Source organism: Alternaria hordeiaustralica (assembly GCF_023758085.1).
Source record: "Alternaria hordeiaustralica strain BMP 2776 chromosome Unknown scaffold_30, whole genome shotgun sequence".
In the NCBI taxonomy this organism is placed as follows: domain Eukaryota; kingdom Fungi; phylum Ascomycota; class Dothideomycetes; order Pleosporales; family Pleosporaceae; genus Alternaria; species Alternaria hordeiaustralica.
Window position 1 is genome coordinate 220607 of NW_026056802.1, and position 18371 is coordinate 238977.

Here is an 18371-nt window from a genome sequence, read left to right on the forward strand (position 1 = left end):
GAAGTTAGAAGTTTGCAATTTGTGTCTTTGCTCTCTCTCTTTTGCCAAAATATGTTTATTGTTATAGATGCAGCTCTATCGCTGGGTAAGATGGTAGTCTAAGGAGTGACTCAAGAATCGAAATGGGTCGTGAATCAACGCGCTCAAAACATAGTCCCTGCACAAGGAGTGTACCGCAGTTGGAGCTTGCGTCGCAATCAGTCGAGTTCATCGGTCCTGCTAGCTGCATTGCTAGTTTCCTTTATGCGCGAAAGATCAAGGCTTAGTAGCCGTCGCCATAGCCGCCCTTGGACGTTGTGCAGACCGTCGTGGTGCCAGTTGTAATGTACGTGGTCGGCTTCTTTGCAGTCTCCGTGACAACAGACCCGGTGGTCTTTGAGCTTGTGATGGTCTCCTTAGCAGTGGAGACGCTAGTCTTGTAGGAAGTTCCGGTGGAGCTGTATCAGTGTCAGCCTGAAGAACACTCTGAGAAACCGCGGTCGTATACTTACACAACTGGCACGGTCTCAACCTTGGTAGCAGACTTGACTTCGCTCTCTACCTTGGTGTTGTAGATGGTAGTCACAGTCGAGTAGGTCTTGGTGGTCAGATAGGTGGTGAGCTGTGTGACCGTCTTGGTGCTGGTGCCGGTAGTGGTGTATGGGTAAGGTGCTGTGACGGTCGAGAGCTTCTCAGTAACAGTGGTGACAGGAATGACCACAGTCTTGGTAGACAAATAGGTGGTCTTGCCCTCCCCGACGCTGGAGCTGACGTATGTGGCTGAGCAAAGTCAATCCAAAATCACAGGAAGCTACACGTAAACACTTACACGGAGTGCAGATTGTTGTCTCTTTGGGAGGAGGCGCAGACGAAGTCTTTGGAGGGGGCACGTATGCGCTGGAAGAAGACTTGGGAGGCACTGCGGAGTAACCGGGGAAAGCAGCAGCGAGAGAAGCTGAAGCAGCGAGCGAGAGGAGATTCTTGAAGAGCATCCTGGGCTAAAGACTTGAGTGATCGAGAGTGAAGGTAAAGCAATCGACGACGATATTGGACTTGTAGCGAAGGAGTATTGACTAGATTGTTGCAGACTGTAAAGGCTGATGATGCTTTCAAAGTGCGACTATAGGGTTACTTTATACTCGAGCCTAGCTTCTCAACATACACATAACCGACGCATCGTTGTCATCCTGTGCGGAGAAACGAGGCAGAGTCGTTCTCTGGTGGCCCGGATGATCGACAAAGCGATCCGTAGTACCTTGCACATCTCGCACGATGGCTTAGAAGAAGATACACCGCGGGCCTAGTACAGCAGGTCGAGTATCAAATGACAAAAATAGGTCAAGCATGTCGATGCGGGTCCAGATCAAGTCGTCCCATGGAAGCATGCATGCATGCAGTTGCCACGCTACCAGTATCCACGAGTGCACCAGTCTAATGACTAATGAAGGGAATGCATCTAGTACGTGTACGCAAGCCATGAAAAGCGATGAGTGGGGGAGTAGACTATGAGCCAACCGGATCTTCTGGTGTGGAGAAGAGAATTGGAAGTGCACCTGGCAAGTGTCTTTCTCTCATGGACTTGATGATGACCGAGAAACGTAAATCGTCGGTACCAACGACCCGAATAGCTGACGAGCATCTCTATGACTTGGAAGTACGAAATGATGTTCAGCTGTGTATCAAAGACCTGTACATCGAAGCACGTGTCGAATCAACGTGCTGTACGTCACGCACGTTTGTCCACCGGGTACCCTGGTGGTTCCAAGCAAGAGTCCCAGGAACCCGGAAACATCTGAGGTGGCAAAAAGCCGGGGAAGCGTAAGCTGAGTGTGTTGATCGGGAACTAATAGTTAGTCGTCGGGTGTACCTGACGGTGATCACTGCATGCTGCAGGTTGATATCGAATCTTCTTCTCGCCCGGTTTTAGTGAGGGGAAAGATGGGCAATACGAGGGAGGTGCGGCTGGAGCAATCAGCAGCTCTTACTTGAAGGCGTCATTCGCAATATGCGCGTCTGATCGATCACTTTGTCATGGCGAAAGCTTGTTTGTACATGACAGGGCATTGATGCGGTGGGTGAAGAGGGGTTCAGCCATTGTGGGGAATCTGGGCGCACGGCCCGAGACCCACCGACGCCGGCTTGCATCGCAACTTTTCTGTGACGGGCTGACGAAGATGTCTGCCCGGCCATTGCCTTCTCACGCCACGCCTTTGGCTAATAACACACTCGCTCCGGGTATTTCCACGACGCCGCCTCGACTGTACGACTCTCGGCAAGCCCAAATTCCCCTCCTCTGTCAGCAGAGACACGCTCGGGGGTCCGCAACGTCCGCAACGAATTCGGCATGCAACGCTAGTCCTGCAGTCACCCGACAGATTACCCCAGAATACTTGCAGTACGGCTCGAGAGGTTTATGGAAGCTGTCCAGAAGATTCCGATCTTGCGAATGATGTCCCGTCCAACGGCAGCGCCGGTCAACCCCCCTCCACGGCCGGCTGAAAGCACATACGAAGGAACGCCCATTACGTCTCCACGATCATTACGCCAGCTTTCGATATACTTCCTCGGAAGCGCCTGCTTACTGGCCTCGACCGCAATAACGCGCAAGGCCGTATGGAGGCGGCAGCTCCGTGTCATGCCAAAGTTTTACGAAGCGAACACGAACCCGCACGAATACTTCAGTCCCTTCTCAGATGCCTGCCAGGCTTTGAACCTGGCCACGATGAACTGCGCCAGTGTTGGCATCATGGCGCTCGGTGGCGCAATGTGGACCTTTGATATTGCCAATCTGAGAGAAGCTCGCGCAGTTCTACGAGGCCGCCTGAACTACGATCGGATATACCAGTCCGAGGATGATGTACCCAATACCATCAGCGAGATGATAGCAGCATCCGGCCAGATGCGAATAATAGAGGAGGACGAGAAGGACGGTTCTGACAAGAACCAATAACGACCGTTAACGTGTACAAGTACGACTGTAAGATTAGTGTATACAACAGGAAGGCTGAGTGCCTAGTAGCTGCGCATGGTAGCACAAGCACGGCGCGCTCGCAGTGCCTCATCGGAGCGACATTTGCAATCGAGGCACATCATTCTGCGCCCACTGGTACAACCCCGCCTCTATGTCAAGTCGAGACCCTCAACACTGTCGACGTGTCGTAGATTATGTAGGCTACCTGATGCTAATGCACCATGTGCAGAACGCCTCGCCAGAATGTTGAGAACGACGGCGTTGTCCTCCGATCGATTGCATCAGAGGCACGCGGTTGACAATTCTAGGGGAAGCCTCGAGCATTGAACTAGTTCGATATGCTTTCCGGTACGTTCCAAAGTTAGTTGGAACGGCTACGCGGAAGGGTCCCACAACATAAGCTGAGTGCAATGTCTATGATCGGCGTCCCACCGCGGCAATGTCCAGTCTCAATCATGTCTCAGCGAAAAACGGGTTGTGATGGGCAGCTACAACACGGCTTTGGGACACATCCTGTCTAGATGCAGCGTGGTCTGACATCACATTGATGTTCAGAGCCGCACTAGTGGTCAGGATCTTTCTGCCAATGGCATCTCTTCTAGACTAGATGGAACCAGCAATGTAGCTGCAAACAAAGATATAAGTGCAAGTGTCTAGGCAAGTCCCAATGCGGCATATATAGCCAGTGACTTAAATCATATTCATCTTCACGACATACGTCGTAAGCTCGAAATGAGGGATAGTACAATAGTACTTTATGCAAGGCGTTTTTACTGTACATACGCAGCATAAGCTTACAAAGCCCACTTTTCACTGCGCTTCATAGCCTTGGCACTAAACATGCTTCGCCTCGAAATTGATCCCCAAAATCGGTCTCATGTCACAAACTGGACATATACCGTTCAGCATGTCACACTGCAGCATATCTACGCCGAGGAACCGGGAAGCTCAGCAAACGTCCACATCCGGCGACCATCTTGCAAATCCTCGTTCACTTTGGCGTTCTCCCCACCCCTACTTCGCGCCATCCTCTACCTTCACACCTTTCTGCCCATCCCTATTCGCCCTCCAAACACCCTCCCCACCTTCAAACCTCTCTAGCTTCCATATCTCGGCTTTGTCCTTTGTCTCTTCCAATGCCTCCTCACCCGCTCTCCACGCTGCCTGTCGATGTGGTGCCGAAACCGCAATAACGATACTCTCTTCCCCAATCGGGCATTCACCCAACTTGTGAATGATAGCGATCTTGGTGCATGCGTGTTTTGTGAGGATGGAAGTAGCGATCTTGAACAGGGTTGAAATGGCAAGTGGGGCGTAGGAAGTGTAGGCTAAAGACGAAACAGGCTCGTTGTTGAAAGAGTCGCGCGTTGTGCCTATGAACAAGACTGTCGCGCCTGCTGATGGTGATCGGACGAATTTGGTCGCTGACAGCGAGTTTAGGTCGTGCGGGGTGAGTTCGACATGGATGGTGTCCGTGGTTTTGGTAACAGGGTCCGAGGGAATGTCTGGATTGTAGGATTGGGATTCCGTGGTTGCCATGCTGGTGAGGACGCAAAAGTCTTGTATTTTGCTGTTGTACGATAAGCTGTTATCCGAGAAATAGGGTGTACACGGATCAGAACATGGGGTCAGATGAGATGATCCCGACGTTGTTGGTGGACTTTCGCATCGTAAATACAATTTCAGCTGGAGCACTTACTTTTATGCAGTCGTGAAAGTGCAGCGGGTTCTAAGAAACCTCTAATCTTTCAAAGTTTGAGTAATTTCCCTTCTCTTGAAATCGTGTTGGTGAAATGTCGAAGATGCCGTCATAGCAGCGCGGGACAATGCTTTAGCGCCGATCAACGACGTGCACCTCACACGTGGAGCGTTAACTCCGGCCCCGCCCCTACCCATAGCTCTAGTTCGCGTCGAACCACTGACCCTGACCAAGTCCAAGCCGAGCAGTACTCGAGAACAACTCGCTGCCTGACACCTGACTGCCTTATTTCTCCGACCAAACGTTCGCGCGACGTACACGACCGACACCCGGACCCTTCGACGAGCGCTAGCATCACTCGCTACATTACTTGCTTCGACGCGCCGTGCTAACCGACTACTCGTCAACCAACGCCCCCGACACATACAAAGAACCAACCAACTTCTACAATCGAACGTCGATTCGCTCAACGCACATGTACATGGCGAGGGATGGTCTACAACACCGCATAACACGTAACCCAAGATGAGTGGGGACTGGGGGTATGGAGCCGTATTCAAGATATTCCTATGGGGCTACCTCGTCGGAGGGCTGACGCTCCTGCCCGCTGTACTCGTAGCCGCATGGTACTTGGGAACCAGAGCCACGGAACAAGACAACCACAACATCAACACTGCAGGCGACGGGGCAACTCCAGAACAGCGCAGGAAGTCGGACACGTCCGCAAACGGGAAGAACAACGACAACGTACAAGTCGGAGTGGGAATAGATGACGAGATACTGGAGAAGCTGAAGGGAAGGACCCACGAGCCAGATGCCTGCGCTGGATACTTTGCGGTGTGCCGGGAGTATGTGCCAGGCGGCGTCAACGGCAAACCTCCGGATCGAACGACGCCGGCCGGCGCTGTAGTAGCTGTGGAGAGCCCGAGTGTGTACCAGTCTATGTACAGGAGCATCTTTGACAGGAACAAGAACGCGAGCCCCACGATCGAAGCTTCAAACGCGAAGAACAAGAAGGCCCGGAACGTCTTCTACGTGGTCTTGCGGTACGTCTATATATTACGAGTACATGAAGTCAAACTAAGTACAGAGCAGTCTCGGCCACCTTATGCTGTACGACAATGAAGATCAGCTCGAAGTACGCCACGTCATATCGCTCGCACATTACAAGGTAGACATATATGGGGGCGGAGAACGCATACCGGAGGGCGAGCTTTGGATCAAGAGGAACTGTATGCTAAGATTCAAGCTCCTGTCATGTTTTCCTAGTGCTTACAGATACAGGCATTCGACTGGTTCAACAGTTGGACAGCAACAGCAATGTCGAAGCGAAAGGCTTCTATCTCTTCTCAGACAATTGCTCTGAGAAAGAGGACTTCTACCACGCAATGTTGCACGCCCAAGAGAACCAGAAAGACCCCACCGATACAGACTCGCCGTCCGTTCCGCTCAAGTTCGATACACCTGATCTTGTCAAGCTAGTCCAGCAACTGCATGCTTCGGAGGAGAACCTACATACTCGCTGGATCAATGCGCTAATTGGCAGGGTGTTTCTCGCTCTATACAAGACCTCGCAAATAAAATACTTTATCGCGAGTAAGATCAACAAGAAAATAGCCCGCGTGCCTAAGCCTGCCATCATCAGCAGCGTACAGCTACGCAAGGTCGACATGGGCACCTCGCCGCCCTTCATCACGAACCCCAAGCTCAAAGAGCTGACTGTCGATGGCGATCTCGTCGTGGAGGCGGATGTTAGCTACAAGGGAAGCTTCCGCATCGAGATATCAGCTACCGTACGAATCGACTTGGGCACTCGATTCAAAGCCCGCGAGGTGACACTTGTGTTGGCTGCCGTGTTGAAGAGGCTTGATGGACACATTCTCATAAGAGTCAAGCCCCCGCCTAGCAATAGACTCTGGATGACCTTTGAGACGCCCCCCAAGATGGAGTTCTCGCTTGAGCCAATCGTCAGTTCGCGTCAGATCACATATGGCGTTGTGCTGAGGGCCATTGAGAATCGCATTCGGGAAGTAGTGAACGAAACGTTGGTGTTGCCCAACTGGGATGACATGCCGTTCACCGACACTATCGCCCAGGTCATAAGAGGAGGGATTTGGGAGGATAGCGCAAAGGACGATGAGGAAGACGCAGACAAGATCAAGCAAGACGAAGCCACACTGGAGAGTGCGATCTCGGACGCTGAGAAGCTTGATGAAAAGGCTGATGCGGCAAGTGCGCACTTCTCCATCGCCTCAAGTGTTGATTCAGAAGAAGTTGGCACAGGTGTTTCTACGTCGACAGACCACAAGTCATCCTCGGCGTCAATAAGACCCCGCGCAATGCGGTCGTCATCATCCGTGGCTCAAGTGAAGATTGACTCGTCGAATGCTTCTGCTGAGATGTCAAACGACCGCACCATGACGCCTACAAGTGTCAAGTCGCTTCCTGTCGCATCGCCGATGCAGTCGCCAATGCGACCTGGCAACGCACGCCAAACGACAGAATCATCAGACAGCTCGTCGGAAGACACTTCTGCTGCCTCGGTCTACGCAGCGAGCATTGCTTCCGCACCAATACCGAACACGGATCACTCACGCACAAAGTCGAGGGAGTTATCTGCACAGGAAATTGCCGCAGCCGCCGCCGCAGCAGCAGGAGCAAGCAACATGGCGACAAAGAAACAGACTATTAACCAATCCCTCAACTCTGCCACAGCAGCAGCCAGGAACTGGCTCGCAGCCAAGCAGAACGCAAAGCCCAACACCAGTACCACCAACAGACCACCAACATCCGAGGGCCCGAGCATAGATCACGACTCATCGTCATCGTCATCTCTTGACCCCCGCCCGCAACTCCACTCCAATCCCTCCATCTCGAAATCCCACTCCGAACCCATGGGTAGAGGCCAACCCCTTCCTCCCCCAGGCACACCTCTACCGCACCCCAAAAACGAAAAACGACAAACGTGGGCCATCCCCGCCGCAGCTTCTTCCACGTTTGCGAATCTCACGAAACGCAAACCCGTCGTCCCTGGTCCCAGCTCCCCCGCCGTCTCCAGCAAACACTCAGTCGAAGATCTCATCGATAGCCCAAAAACAGCACTAGGCACAGCCTCCCTCTTGCCCGCCGCACACTTCCCAGATCAAGACGCAAGGACAGGAGGTGGCGGAGATGACGACGACGGGGAAGATGTGTTTCGGGAGATGCGGCGGAGGAAAAGCAGTGCTGGCAGTGCTGGTACTGCGCATACTGCGAGTGAGCTCGCGACGCCGCCGCCGCCGTTGCCCAAACGCAGGCAGAGACAGCCGAGTTTAAATCTGAGTGCGCATACGAGGCGGGCGAGTCAGAATCAGAATCTGCCGCAGCTTGGTGGGGAGGGCGAGGGGTTGTTGGTTGTGGAAGCGCCGGTCGTGGAGGGGAGTACGGGGAGGGACGATGAGGGGAGTAGGGAGAGGGGTGTTACGTGAGGAGGGTAGTGTTGAGGTAGTTCATGAATGTCATTCTCGGCACCAAGGCAAAGTCATGCAAGAAACCGAACTGAAAGCCTGCTAATAGTTTGTGTAATATCTCTTTTGGCCTATCTGCTTGATGACCTTTTCTTGGGGTATAAATCTTCATCTCCAGGGATCATCGTCCTCATCCCATTTTCGCGTTTGAAAAGTCCATCTCGGGATGCTGCTTCTTGAACTGCTCCAGGATATCCGCCTTCTTCTGCTCGTCGCTCGTAGGCTTCCCTAACTCCTTCTGCTTCTGGTCAAACATCATCTTCTCCACCATGCCGCGTGTCTCTCCGTCGAGGTCGCCCAGCTTGCTGTTCTCGGGCTGGATCTTGGAGGTGTCGATCTTGGGCGCTGTGGTGACGACGTGGGCCCACCACTCCATCTGGTTCACCTTGTCGAGGTGGATGGAGATCTCTTTCTGGGACCCGACGGAGGTCAGTGTCCAGGTGGAGTCGTCGACGCGTATGGCATGAGGCAGCTCGCCCTGGACAAAGCGTTAGCACATGCTTTTGCTGGAGGGGAATAAACAAGGACGAACGTCGATGAAAGGCTCCTGGCCCTTGATGCCGGCCTTGAGCGCGTTGCGGGTAATCTTGACATCCAGGTCCTTGCCCTTGTACTTGCCATCGATGGTGATGGCAATGTCGAGGTCCTTGATGGTCTGGTCCCACTTGTAGGGCAGGGCGGCCTGCTCGGCCTGCTCCTTTGCGCGGGCGTCGGCGTCGGCCTTCTCGCGCTCTTCGGGTGGGGGTGAGGCAGACATGGCGGCGTGTTTGGCGGCGTGGTGGGAAAAGTTTCAGTGTTTGGGAGGGGAGCGTGGGCGGGACACGATGACGCTCCTCCGCCGATCCATCGTTCGCAGCAAGCCCGACGCAAGCGCAAGCTCCACCATGCGCCCTGCTTCACTCCTCCTACCCCGGTCCACTCCAATAACGGACATGCTCCTCGGATTGCAATCTACGGGCCACCCTCTCCTCTATTGATAACGCGACGACTCCTATCCTTCCACCGCGCCGTAATGCTCTCCTAGCACCGCCCGAGCCATTGCGACACCCGGCCACGACACCCGCACCCACCGCCAGCACGACGGCTACACGGCACCACCGAGCCCGCGGCCCAACCGGGCAGCCACCTGTGAAGTCATGGCCAGCTCCTTCGAGAAGAGTGTCAAGGGCGGCACCAAGATCAAGGTAGCTATGCGCCCTCCTTCTTCCGGTTGCGCCATCACGCGGACTAACACACGATACAGCTCGCAGCGCCCAAATCCAAGTATGTCGAGCACATTCTCGTCGCGACGCATGCCGGCGAGGCAGGCGTTGCTGAGATCTTCCGCGCCCTCACGAACCGACTACGCGACTCGACATGGACCATCGTATTCAAGAGCTTGATCATCGTACATCTCATGATAAGAGAGGGCGAGCCCGAGGTCACGCTCAAATACCTGGCGCAGAACCCACACAGAAAGCTGGCCATCAACCATTTTACAGAGGGTACGTCTTGAGATTCACTTCCGGGCCGCCCAGCCAGGGTCATGTGGCTACAACACGGGCACGAATTGGGCCGCAACCGGGTCGCCCAATGCCCTGTATCTTGAGACGGATGGCATTTGGACTGCAACAGAAGGCATACACCAGGCGCTAACATTGCGTGCAATAGTACAGACCCAGGGCCACAACATCCGGACCTATTCCGAATACCTGCTGCGACGTGCGATCGAATATGGCGCCACCAAAGTCGACTACGTGCGCGGCGGCGAGGGGCGGCTTAAGCGGCTGACTGTTGAAAAAGGCCTTCTTCGTGAAGCCGAGAGTGTGCAGGACCAGATCAGATCGCTGCTCAAGTGCCAGCCCTTCGACGACGAACCAGAAAACGAGATCACCATGACAGCGTTCCGATTGCTCACGATGGATTTGTTGGTACTCTTCCATGTTATGAACGAGGGCACCATCAACATACTCGGTGAGTCCAACATGTGTTCTTGGTTTACAGGGTATTGATAAAGTAGAGCACTATTTCGAGCTGTCAAAGCCAGACGCAACGCGCGCGCTGGCAGTATACCGCACATTCGTCAAGCAGACTGAGGCCGTCGTCCAATACCTTAGTCTTGCAAGAGCACACGAACACTCGACAAGGCTGGAAATCCCCAAGATCAAGCATGCTCCTACCAGTCTGGCAGCATCCCTGGAAGAATATCTCAACGACAAGGACTTCGAGATCAACCGACGACAGTACATCGCCGAGAAGGAGGCGAAGAAGAACGGAGGCAAGCCTACCAATGGCGCTAGCAAACCCTTGGATACGAAGCCCTCCACGGTGAATGCACCCTCAAACAATACGAGCAGTCAACAGCCAGCAGCAGCCTCGAAACCCTCCTCCAGCGCACCCTTAATTGACCTCTTTGCATCACTCGAGGACAACCAACAGACAATGGCCACGCAGCCCATGATGCAGCAGTATCCCCAACAAACAGGCTTCCAGGTTCCACAGCAGACGGGCTTTCCTCAACAGCAGCAACAGCCCTTTGCTATGCAGAATGGCCAGAGCACCAATCCATTCCAGATGCAGCAGCCACAGGCGCCGCAGATGCAGGCACCCCAGCTCCAGTCACAATTTACAGGCGCAGGCTTTGGAGGCTATTCGCCCCAACCGTTCGGTGTACAGAATACCATGCCTTCAATACCGCAGAATGGTATGCCTGATTATTCACAGCAGCAGCAAATGCAGATTCCCACAATTGCCGAACCCTTACAACCACAACAAACGTCAACAAACCCATTCCGACAGTCAATGCTGCCCAGTGCCGAACCCAAGATGCTCACTAGCCCTACCAGCACTGGATCGCTCAATCGGTCATCCACGAACCCATTCGCAAAACAAAGTACCGGTTTCTCGCAATCGCAATCACCCATCAATTCTCCACCTTACTCCATGTCACCCATCCAAGAATCACCATTTGCTCCGATGCAGCAGCAGCCTTTACAGCCGACTCCAACCGGCACAAATCCATTTGCACGGCAGCCCTCGCCGCAGAGTGCCGCATCTCCACAAGGTGGCCTTACAGTGAACGCCACAGGCAGTACCAATCCCTTCCGGCAGAGCGCTTTTGTCAACCAGCAAACGGGGCAGGGTTGGCAGAACACAGGTAGCCAAGGGACGATGGGAGGGATGAGTCTGGATCAGGTACCCACAACGAGTGTCTTTCCACGGCCTGGACAGCAACAGCAGCAAAACTTTCTTGGCTAGGATCAAGACATGATGATGGGTCAATGGTAGACTGCGACTGTAAGAAGCTCAAAGGGCAATTCATACACTCGTGAACGGGCATTTTCATTATGGATGGCGTTTCTATATCGCTCGCCGCTGTAGTTATTACGTACTCGGTTGGACATAATCATGTTGCACTGCGCAAGGCTAGTTGTGTGTATATTGGTTTCTTGGAAGGGGCGTCGGGAGCCCGCTCAATATCGGATGTCCAAGGGCAGATTGGTTTGTTTTGTGATAGATCATGTACCGACGATGTTGTCGTTTGACGAGCTGGGCTGAGCCAGGAGGGGAAGCCCCTCGCTAATGCATTATAATTACTGTCGCACACCCCGCGTTGTTCTCCCACTGCACAGAGCGTTGAGCCTTGACTTTGACTATTGTGTTGGCAATTCTACCTGGGAGGTCGCGTCGAGTGGGGCTAAATAGTCGCCACTGCCTCCTAGGTAAATGCAGGGGTAATACAAGCCACGTGCCGACGCGTTGCCGTAGATTTAGCGCGACGGGCACAACTTGCCTATCAAACCTCACAGTCGACACAACACGACCCACAATCTCACTCACTCAACGCCGCTTGATATTTACCACAAATGACGACGGTTTCTGCCATCTCTATCTGGACCCGCCTCCCATGACCTTATTGAAAGAGCGCAAATTTGTCGACTGGCGCTGGCAAGCCCGCATCAGCGTTATCAACAATGAAACCTGACGGGTCTCTGGATGCTCCCTTCACTCTGGATGACGACCCGCCTAGTCATGTACCTGCGCCTACAGTGCGACGGCGCCATCGCCAAACGCTTGACCAAGATGGGCTTGAGGAGATCTCCGACGCGCAGCAAGCTGCAGCTGCATGGAAGGAGGTCGCCGCACGGAGACAAACGAAACAAAGACACGGGAAAAACATGAGCAATGATACGTCTGGAGGAGATAGTAGTACGAAGGACAGCAATCTCACAAACAAACCGCGAGACCGGACGTCGTCATCCACGAAGTCTGTTGAGATTGTTGATCTTTCAATCGATGAAGACGAACCGCCAGTATCCGGACAAGCAACACAATCAGGCGCAAGTACTAGAGTGAATCAGCGTCCAATTCAGGGACCACAGGGTTTTGTTCCTTTGCCTACTACGCGTCACGAAGCTGTGCTTCCTGAGCGAGCTAAGCCTGCTGAGTCTCCTAAGAGAACGAGTCGGATATTTTCTCTCCCCATGGAATCTCTGGCAACTCCGGCGTATCACTCACATCATGCACCTCTATCACCGGTCGCACGAACAGCGGGGCCATTTTCGGGACCTTCAGAGCCCTCGACAACGCCGACTTATCACTCACACTTTGTGCCCAGCTCATCAGTGGTGCAAGCTACAGAACCAAGTGCGGAGCTTTCAAGGGGACCTTCAGCAAACCCAGTCTATCAACCACGCTACCTGCCTCGACCATCAGTCACACAAGCAGCGGGACCAAGTGCGGAAGTCTCCAAGATTACGCCGCTGAACCGCTCGCCGTCAGCCACATCGACACCAAGGACAGAACCGAACGTTACCACTCAAGCGATACTGGAACATGAGAATCTTTTCCCTCAGCCTACGGACCGTGCGACATCGGCCCTCGGAGCCTCAACCGACCGTACCGCACCCGTCTTGGACCATGCCGTGGATCCATCGGCGCAGCCAACCAGTGATATTTCTGAGACTCCACGTGAACAAGCCCCTTTCAGTCGCGGAGATACAGTTCCCGAGTCGGACGACGCGACACCGGACGATGATAGCGGCAGCATGACTATCCCCTTGCCTAATAAGTCGCCCGAGCCAAGCTTTTCAGCAATACAAAGACTGCCGCAGAAACAGAAAGCCATCAAGTCAGTGAGACGAAGAGATGATGGGTTCTCGGGTTCACAGCTGCCTGTCAGATCACCGCGTCAGTCTGCGACTGATCATCGGGACGTAACAAACTTATCCTTCAAGCCTCTCGACCTGGGCTCGAGTAAGTCGAGGTCCGGGTCGCCTGTGGTAACACGTCGTAGCCAAAGCAAAACTCCAACGATAGACACTAGTATCATTGCTGATAGCGCGCCTGTGCAGACGGAAGAAGAATCCGTCAGGGCTGCCAGTCCTGTGGAACGCAGCACAACGCCGACACAATCGCCGCCACCGCCACCTCACGATGAGGCAGGCGAAACTGCACCGGGGCGTGCCATTAGCTCGACACCTTTACTGTCCCGTTCTGCCACCCCTACTGCCCTGCGTCCTGTCGAAGCATCAGCAGAGCCGACCCGGCCCTCTGAAGCGCCATTACCAGTCCCCGAAATTATGATCCCAGATGTACCAGCTCCGGCAACAGTCGTCAGTGCTCATCCAACCATCCAACCCGAACACCTTCGGGTGCCTGTCGAGAACGATGGTGGTAGAACAAGCAAGAAGCCCCCACTGCAAGCAGATGTGCTCGTCACTACACGCTCAGCTGTAGAAGCGTGTTTGAAACGTCATGTGGCGGAACGACATGAATTACATGCATACCTGATGGAGACGAAGATGCGGAATCAGAGAACGTTTCAAGAACAAGACCTACGCGCCCGGTCCCGTAAGCAGAAGCGTCCACAACAGCCAATCCTACCCGAAAGGTACATTCAGAAGACTTCCCCCTTTGAGAACATGCGTGCTATACAAGTGCCGTTCGACAGAGCCAACGCCAAGCGCCTCGTGGATATGAGTCAGGAAACATTCATCAAGGCCAAACCCAAGGACACAGTGGTCAAGTCAGGCTTAGCCGTGCCCACTACAAAGTACAAGAGTGATGCGCCAAAAATTCCTCCTTTCAAAGAGTATGTCAGTCTGAGGAACAATGTTCTTAAAGACAATGAGTCAAAACTACTCGCAACACCCTATTTCCAGGACGAAGACTATCGTGGTCGCGAGGTTCTGCTGGATACGCTTCCTTATATGTACGAGATGACGCATGACGAGAAGGGGCCGCTAGACTTCCGTAAGGAACAGTGCCGGTTCTACGATAAAGCCATCGAAGCATTCCTGTCTGAGGTAGGCATCACGTGGAACGATATCCTGTTTTGGTTACTGGCCCAGGATGAAGACCTTGTACGAATCAACGACTCTTTGAATGGAAGCAAGCAGTTTGAAGCACAGCTCCTCGAAAGATCACGATATCACATTGAGGAGTTTGAGAGAGACGGTGAGCCGAAGAAGGCTATTCTGTTTGACCGGAACAACAAAAAGTGGGAAGAGTTCGTCGCACAGCTTGAAGAGCCGATCCCGAGTGCTCTGAGACTTGCGGCAACAGCTTCTGCAGCGGTATTCAAAGAATGTGAATTCAGCATCTGGTACCTGGCTCAACAGTCCAAAGCTGTACAGAGTCTCATACGGAAGAAGTCTGCACATGAGCAGTCTTCCAAGCACTCAACGTACAAAAAGATCATGTGCAGAGTATGCCATCAGTAAGTACCAATGCGTGAATTTTGATGCCGAAATCCTAACCTTCTTGACAGACACGATTGCCTTCTTCATGGCGAGATTAGACAAATACCCGAGGATTCCTGGAAGACGGACTCGGAAGACGAAGAACGCGCTACACAGGCAACTGATGATACCAGTCGTCGAGGCTCCAACAACAAAACTCCGCGCCGTGTGTCGAACTTTAGCAGAGACGACACCGACGATGAGAACGAACCCGGCGACCCCTTGCCCGCACATTTTGACTCCGACTCCGACATTGAGAAGGTCATAAACTATAAGCTTCCTGCAAACCCAAGCGCTTTCGAGTCTTGTTCAGAGACGGAGATGATTACTCCCAAAGGTGCAAAACCGCCACCTGGTAAGTTTAATAGCACTTGGTGGCTGAACCAGGATACAACGCAACATTGGGAGAAGAGGAAGCCTTTTTTCCCATGCAAGCACGAAGGCAGCTGCGAGAACGCGAAATGCCGGTGCTTCAGAGAAGGCATCAATTGTGAGAAAACATGCAAGTGCTCTCACTCTTGCAATCGACGTTATCCTGGTTGCAGTTGTGCAACAGCGTCAGGGAAGCGCGTGTGTCTTACACAGACATGTCTCTGCGTCAAGTTCAATCGAGAGTGCGATGCAGACCTTTGTGGCTCTTGCGGAGCATCTGAAGTCCTTGACCCGGTGAATCGTTATAACGATGAAGTGGTTCAACGCACCTGCTGTAATGTTGCGATACAGAGGGGTGTTCCTCGGAAAACATTACTCGGTCATTCGGAAGTGCATGGCTTTGGACTCTATATGGGCGAGGACATCAAGAGTGGCGAGTATATTGGTGAATATACTGGCGAGGCCATCTCGGTCAAGGAAGGTGATCGCCGAGTGACGATATACGACTACCAGAAGACGATGTATCTGTTTCGTCTAAACTCGAGTGAGTTTCTATATTGCTCTCTCGCGGATCAGATTGCTAACACCAACATGTAGAGCAGGAAGTTGATGCGACATACATGGGTAACAAACTACGCTTCATCAACAATGCCGACGACAAGTACACGAACTGCGGCCCTAAGAACTTGCTGTGCAACACGGTCTTTCGCATCGCGCTCTTCGCCACCAGAGACATCAAGGCAGGCACCGAACTGTTTTTCAACTACAACTATCCCAAGGAGAAGACAGAGCAATTCAAACAGCCGAATGCCAAGATCGTCGCGGTCAAACAGACCAAGCAAAAGACGAAGAAAAGGGAGTCACTCACCAGTCTGAGCCAGCCCATCGAGGACCGCTCACGTATCCTTGCCGCCACAGCAAAAGCCAGAGAGGCAAAAGCAGCGAAGCGGAAAGAGGCCATGCTGCAAGAGGGCGGCGGGGAGCCAGCCACAAGAAGGCGCTCTGGAACACTTCAAGCACGAAAGGCAGCTACGAGCAAACCCGGACGCAAAGCAGTGCGAAAGTCCAAGCGCGGAGGGCTCAATAGGAACGAGTCCACAGGTTCAGATACGGGTATGGATGTAGAGGCAAGCGACCCCGAAATCCCCGAAATTCCTCCCGTTATTGAGTCGCAGAGCACTCAGACTAGTCTGTACGTCCAGGACACGGAGGCGGAAGACGACGAGTTCATCTTGCCGGATACCCAAGAAGACGAAGAGCAGGATGTGGCTGAGCCGGCCTCTGAGGATGATGAACCGCCCGGTCGATCTACGAGGTCTCGTCGTGGGCCGGGTCGACCGCGTAGGAGGGCGTCGGATGTGGCGCCGGTGGTTGCGGTCAAGCAGGCGGTTAAGCAGGCGGCCAAGCAGAAGAAGTCGAAGATGGGTGGTGCACGACCAGGTGCTGGCAGGAAGAGAAAACGACCCGTTATTGCTAACAGCGATGATGAGTGAGACCTCTGTGCTAGTAGTTGGGATTGTACATTGGTGGAAGGATGAGAGGGACGATGCGAGTGGGATGTCTGTGTTCATTTTTGTGTTTAATACCCCATTCTATATTGCTTCAAGCAAAACATTGCTACAGAAGAGTTTCACCTGCCTGTAAAGTTTCCAGTCCAAATGCGCAAGACTTGTTGGCACCCTCAACGATGGAAGTTGCATAACCTACTTAGCCACCCTTGCCACTGCGCAAGCAGCTGCGACACAAACCTCCAGAATCACGACAGACTCGTAAAATCCCCGCAACACCAAAGCCACCCCCTCTCCCACCCCGTACCAAACTGCCGCCCTAATCCAGAGCTGCCAGCCCAACCCAACGGCCGCACCAATCTCCGGGGACGCGACCCGCGCAAAGCTGCAAGCCAGTACCGGGCGGCATGCTTACCCATCTAGATTCTAGTGTGCAACCACACCCAGCGATCTGCAACAGCGGGGAAAAGCAAACGGACATTCGTTCGAGACCGAGACTATCGAATCGAACGCTTGGGTAGCGGGAAGAGGGGGAATAAGCAGCGGAGACTGGAGGTGTCATCCAGACGTGTGTTGAAGTGAATGTCACATGACCCACTAGTGTCGAGTATATAGTCTAGAGATTCCCCCAGCATTATTAATTTATTCTTCTTACTTAATTCTCTCTTCTCTCTTTAACAAGTTATAAGCCTAAGTGCTCTTCTTAGAAATATTAGCTAAGTAGTACCTTATTTAGAGTTTAATTTTAGGCTAAAAAGTTTTGCTTAGTAAAATAGAATATTTAAAAGGCTAAGAATAAAGCTACTCTCTATTATACTAAAAGCTATTACTACGCTACAATAACGCCTGCCTACCTATAGTAAGAAATACCTACAACATTAATATAGTAATAGAGTAGGTTACCTAAGTTATTACTATAGATTTACTACCTTTAGGCGCGTTTAGGCCTAGCGTAGGTAACTATAGCTACGCAAGACATACTATAAAGGCATAATATACCTTTAAGTCTAGTAAGGTAGGCCTAGCTTAGCTACTAACTACTTTATTACATAATAGGTTATCTAGTAGAGATTTAGTTAAATCTACTACCTTATATAGTAGTAGAAGCAATAGTAATAGTAATAGTAATTTAAGCTTTAAGTAATACGCTATATCTAATATAGTATAGCCTACTACTAAAGATAAGCTAAATCTTAGCAACTACTTTAGTACTCTAGTAGAGATAGACTTATTCTATTACCTAATAGGCAAGGCTAAAGCTAAGCCTAAAGCGCCTACTAGCAGAAAACGTAGTAGACTGCCTAAAGCTTAGGCTTAGGCTAGCTAGTTAGCTTCTGCGCCTACGCTACTTAAATCTTAGCTTAGCGTAGATTGCTAGCGTACTTTAGAGAGCGCCTTAAGCGCGTCTACTAGCTTTACGTAATTACTAAATTAGCACTAGAATTTATAACCTATAAACTAATATACGTTCTCTATAATAGCGTCTAAATTAGTAGCCTTACTATAATTATATATAAACGCCTTTAACTCTATAGCCTTTCTCTAAGGCCTCTAGTTACTTATTTTACCTCTAATTAGCAAACTACTCTTCTTGCAAATATAATAGCCTATAAT

The 18371-nt window shown here is 52.2% G+C and overlaps 7 protein-coding genes across 7 annotated transcripts; 4 read left to right on the forward strand and 3 right to left on the reverse strand.

Annotated features, from left to right (window-relative positions):
- Positions 1 to 262: 262 nt before the first annotated feature.
- Positions 263 to 971, reverse strand: J4E84_009615 (uncharacterized protein; the record flags this gene model as incomplete). The annotated part of the gene is made up of 3 exons (XM_049392177.1): positions 263 to 437; positions 492 to 759; positions 809 to 971. The coding sequence occupies 3 exons, from the start codon at positions 969 to 971 to the stop codon at positions 263 to 265; spliced, it is 606 nt and encodes a 201-aa protein (XP_049240158.1).
- A 1457-nt stretch (positions 972 to 2428) lies between these two features.
- J4E84_009616 (uncharacterized protein) lies at positions 2429 to 2929 on the forward strand (the record flags this gene model as incomplete). The annotated part of the gene is made up of 1 exon (XM_049392178.1): positions 2429 to 2929. One exon carries the CDS (start codon positions 2429 to 2431, stop codon positions 2927 to 2929), a length of 501 nt encoding a protein of 166 aa, XP_049240159.1.
- A 1035-nt stretch (positions 2930 to 3964) lies between these two features.
- J4E84_009617 (uncharacterized protein) lies at positions 3965 to 4489 on the reverse strand (the record flags this gene model as incomplete). The annotated part of the gene is made up of 1 exon (XM_049392179.1): positions 3965 to 4489. The coding sequence occupies one exon, from the start codon at positions 4487 to 4489 to the stop codon at positions 3965 to 3967; it is 525 nt and encodes a 174-aa protein (XP_049240160.1).
- A 685-nt stretch (positions 4490 to 5174) lies between these two features.
- J4E84_009618 (uncharacterized protein) lies at positions 5175 to 8116 on the forward strand (the record flags this gene model as incomplete). Its single annotated transcript, XM_049392180.1, has 3 exons — positions 5175 to 5695; positions 5745 to 5881; positions 5934 to 8116. The coding sequence occupies 3 exons, from the start codon at positions 5175 to 5177 to the stop codon at positions 8114 to 8116; spliced, it is 2841 nt and encodes a 946-aa protein (XP_049240161.1).
- A 169-nt stretch (positions 8117 to 8285) lies between these two features.
- Positions 8286 to 8912, reverse strand: J4E84_009619 (uncharacterized protein; the record flags this gene model as incomplete). The annotated part of the gene is made up of 2 exons (XM_049392181.1): positions 8286 to 8633; positions 8688 to 8912. The coding sequence occupies 2 exons, from the start codon at positions 8910 to 8912 to the stop codon at positions 8286 to 8288; spliced, it is 573 nt and encodes a 190-aa protein (XP_049240162.1).
- A 379-nt stretch (positions 8913 to 9291) lies between these two features.
- Positions 9292 to 11392, forward strand: J4E84_009620 (uncharacterized protein; the record flags this gene model as incomplete). The annotated part of the gene is made up of 4 exons (XM_049392182.1): positions 9292 to 9339; positions 9399 to 9639; positions 9806 to 10108; positions 10155 to 11392. 4 exons carry the CDS (start codon positions 9292 to 9294, stop codon positions 11390 to 11392), a joined length of 1830 nt encoding a protein of 609 aa, XP_049240163.1.
- Positions 11393 to 12108: 716 nt separating this feature from the next.
- J4E84_009621 (uncharacterized protein) lies at positions 12109 to 16742 on the forward strand (the record flags this gene model as incomplete). Its single annotated transcript, XM_049392183.1, has 3 exons — positions 12109 to 14855; positions 14907 to 15232; positions 15847 to 16742. The coding sequence occupies 3 exons, from the start codon at positions 12109 to 12111 to the stop codon at positions 16740 to 16742; spliced, it is 3969 nt and encodes a 1322-aa protein (XP_049240164.1).
- Positions 16743 to 18371: the final 1629 nt, after the last annotated feature.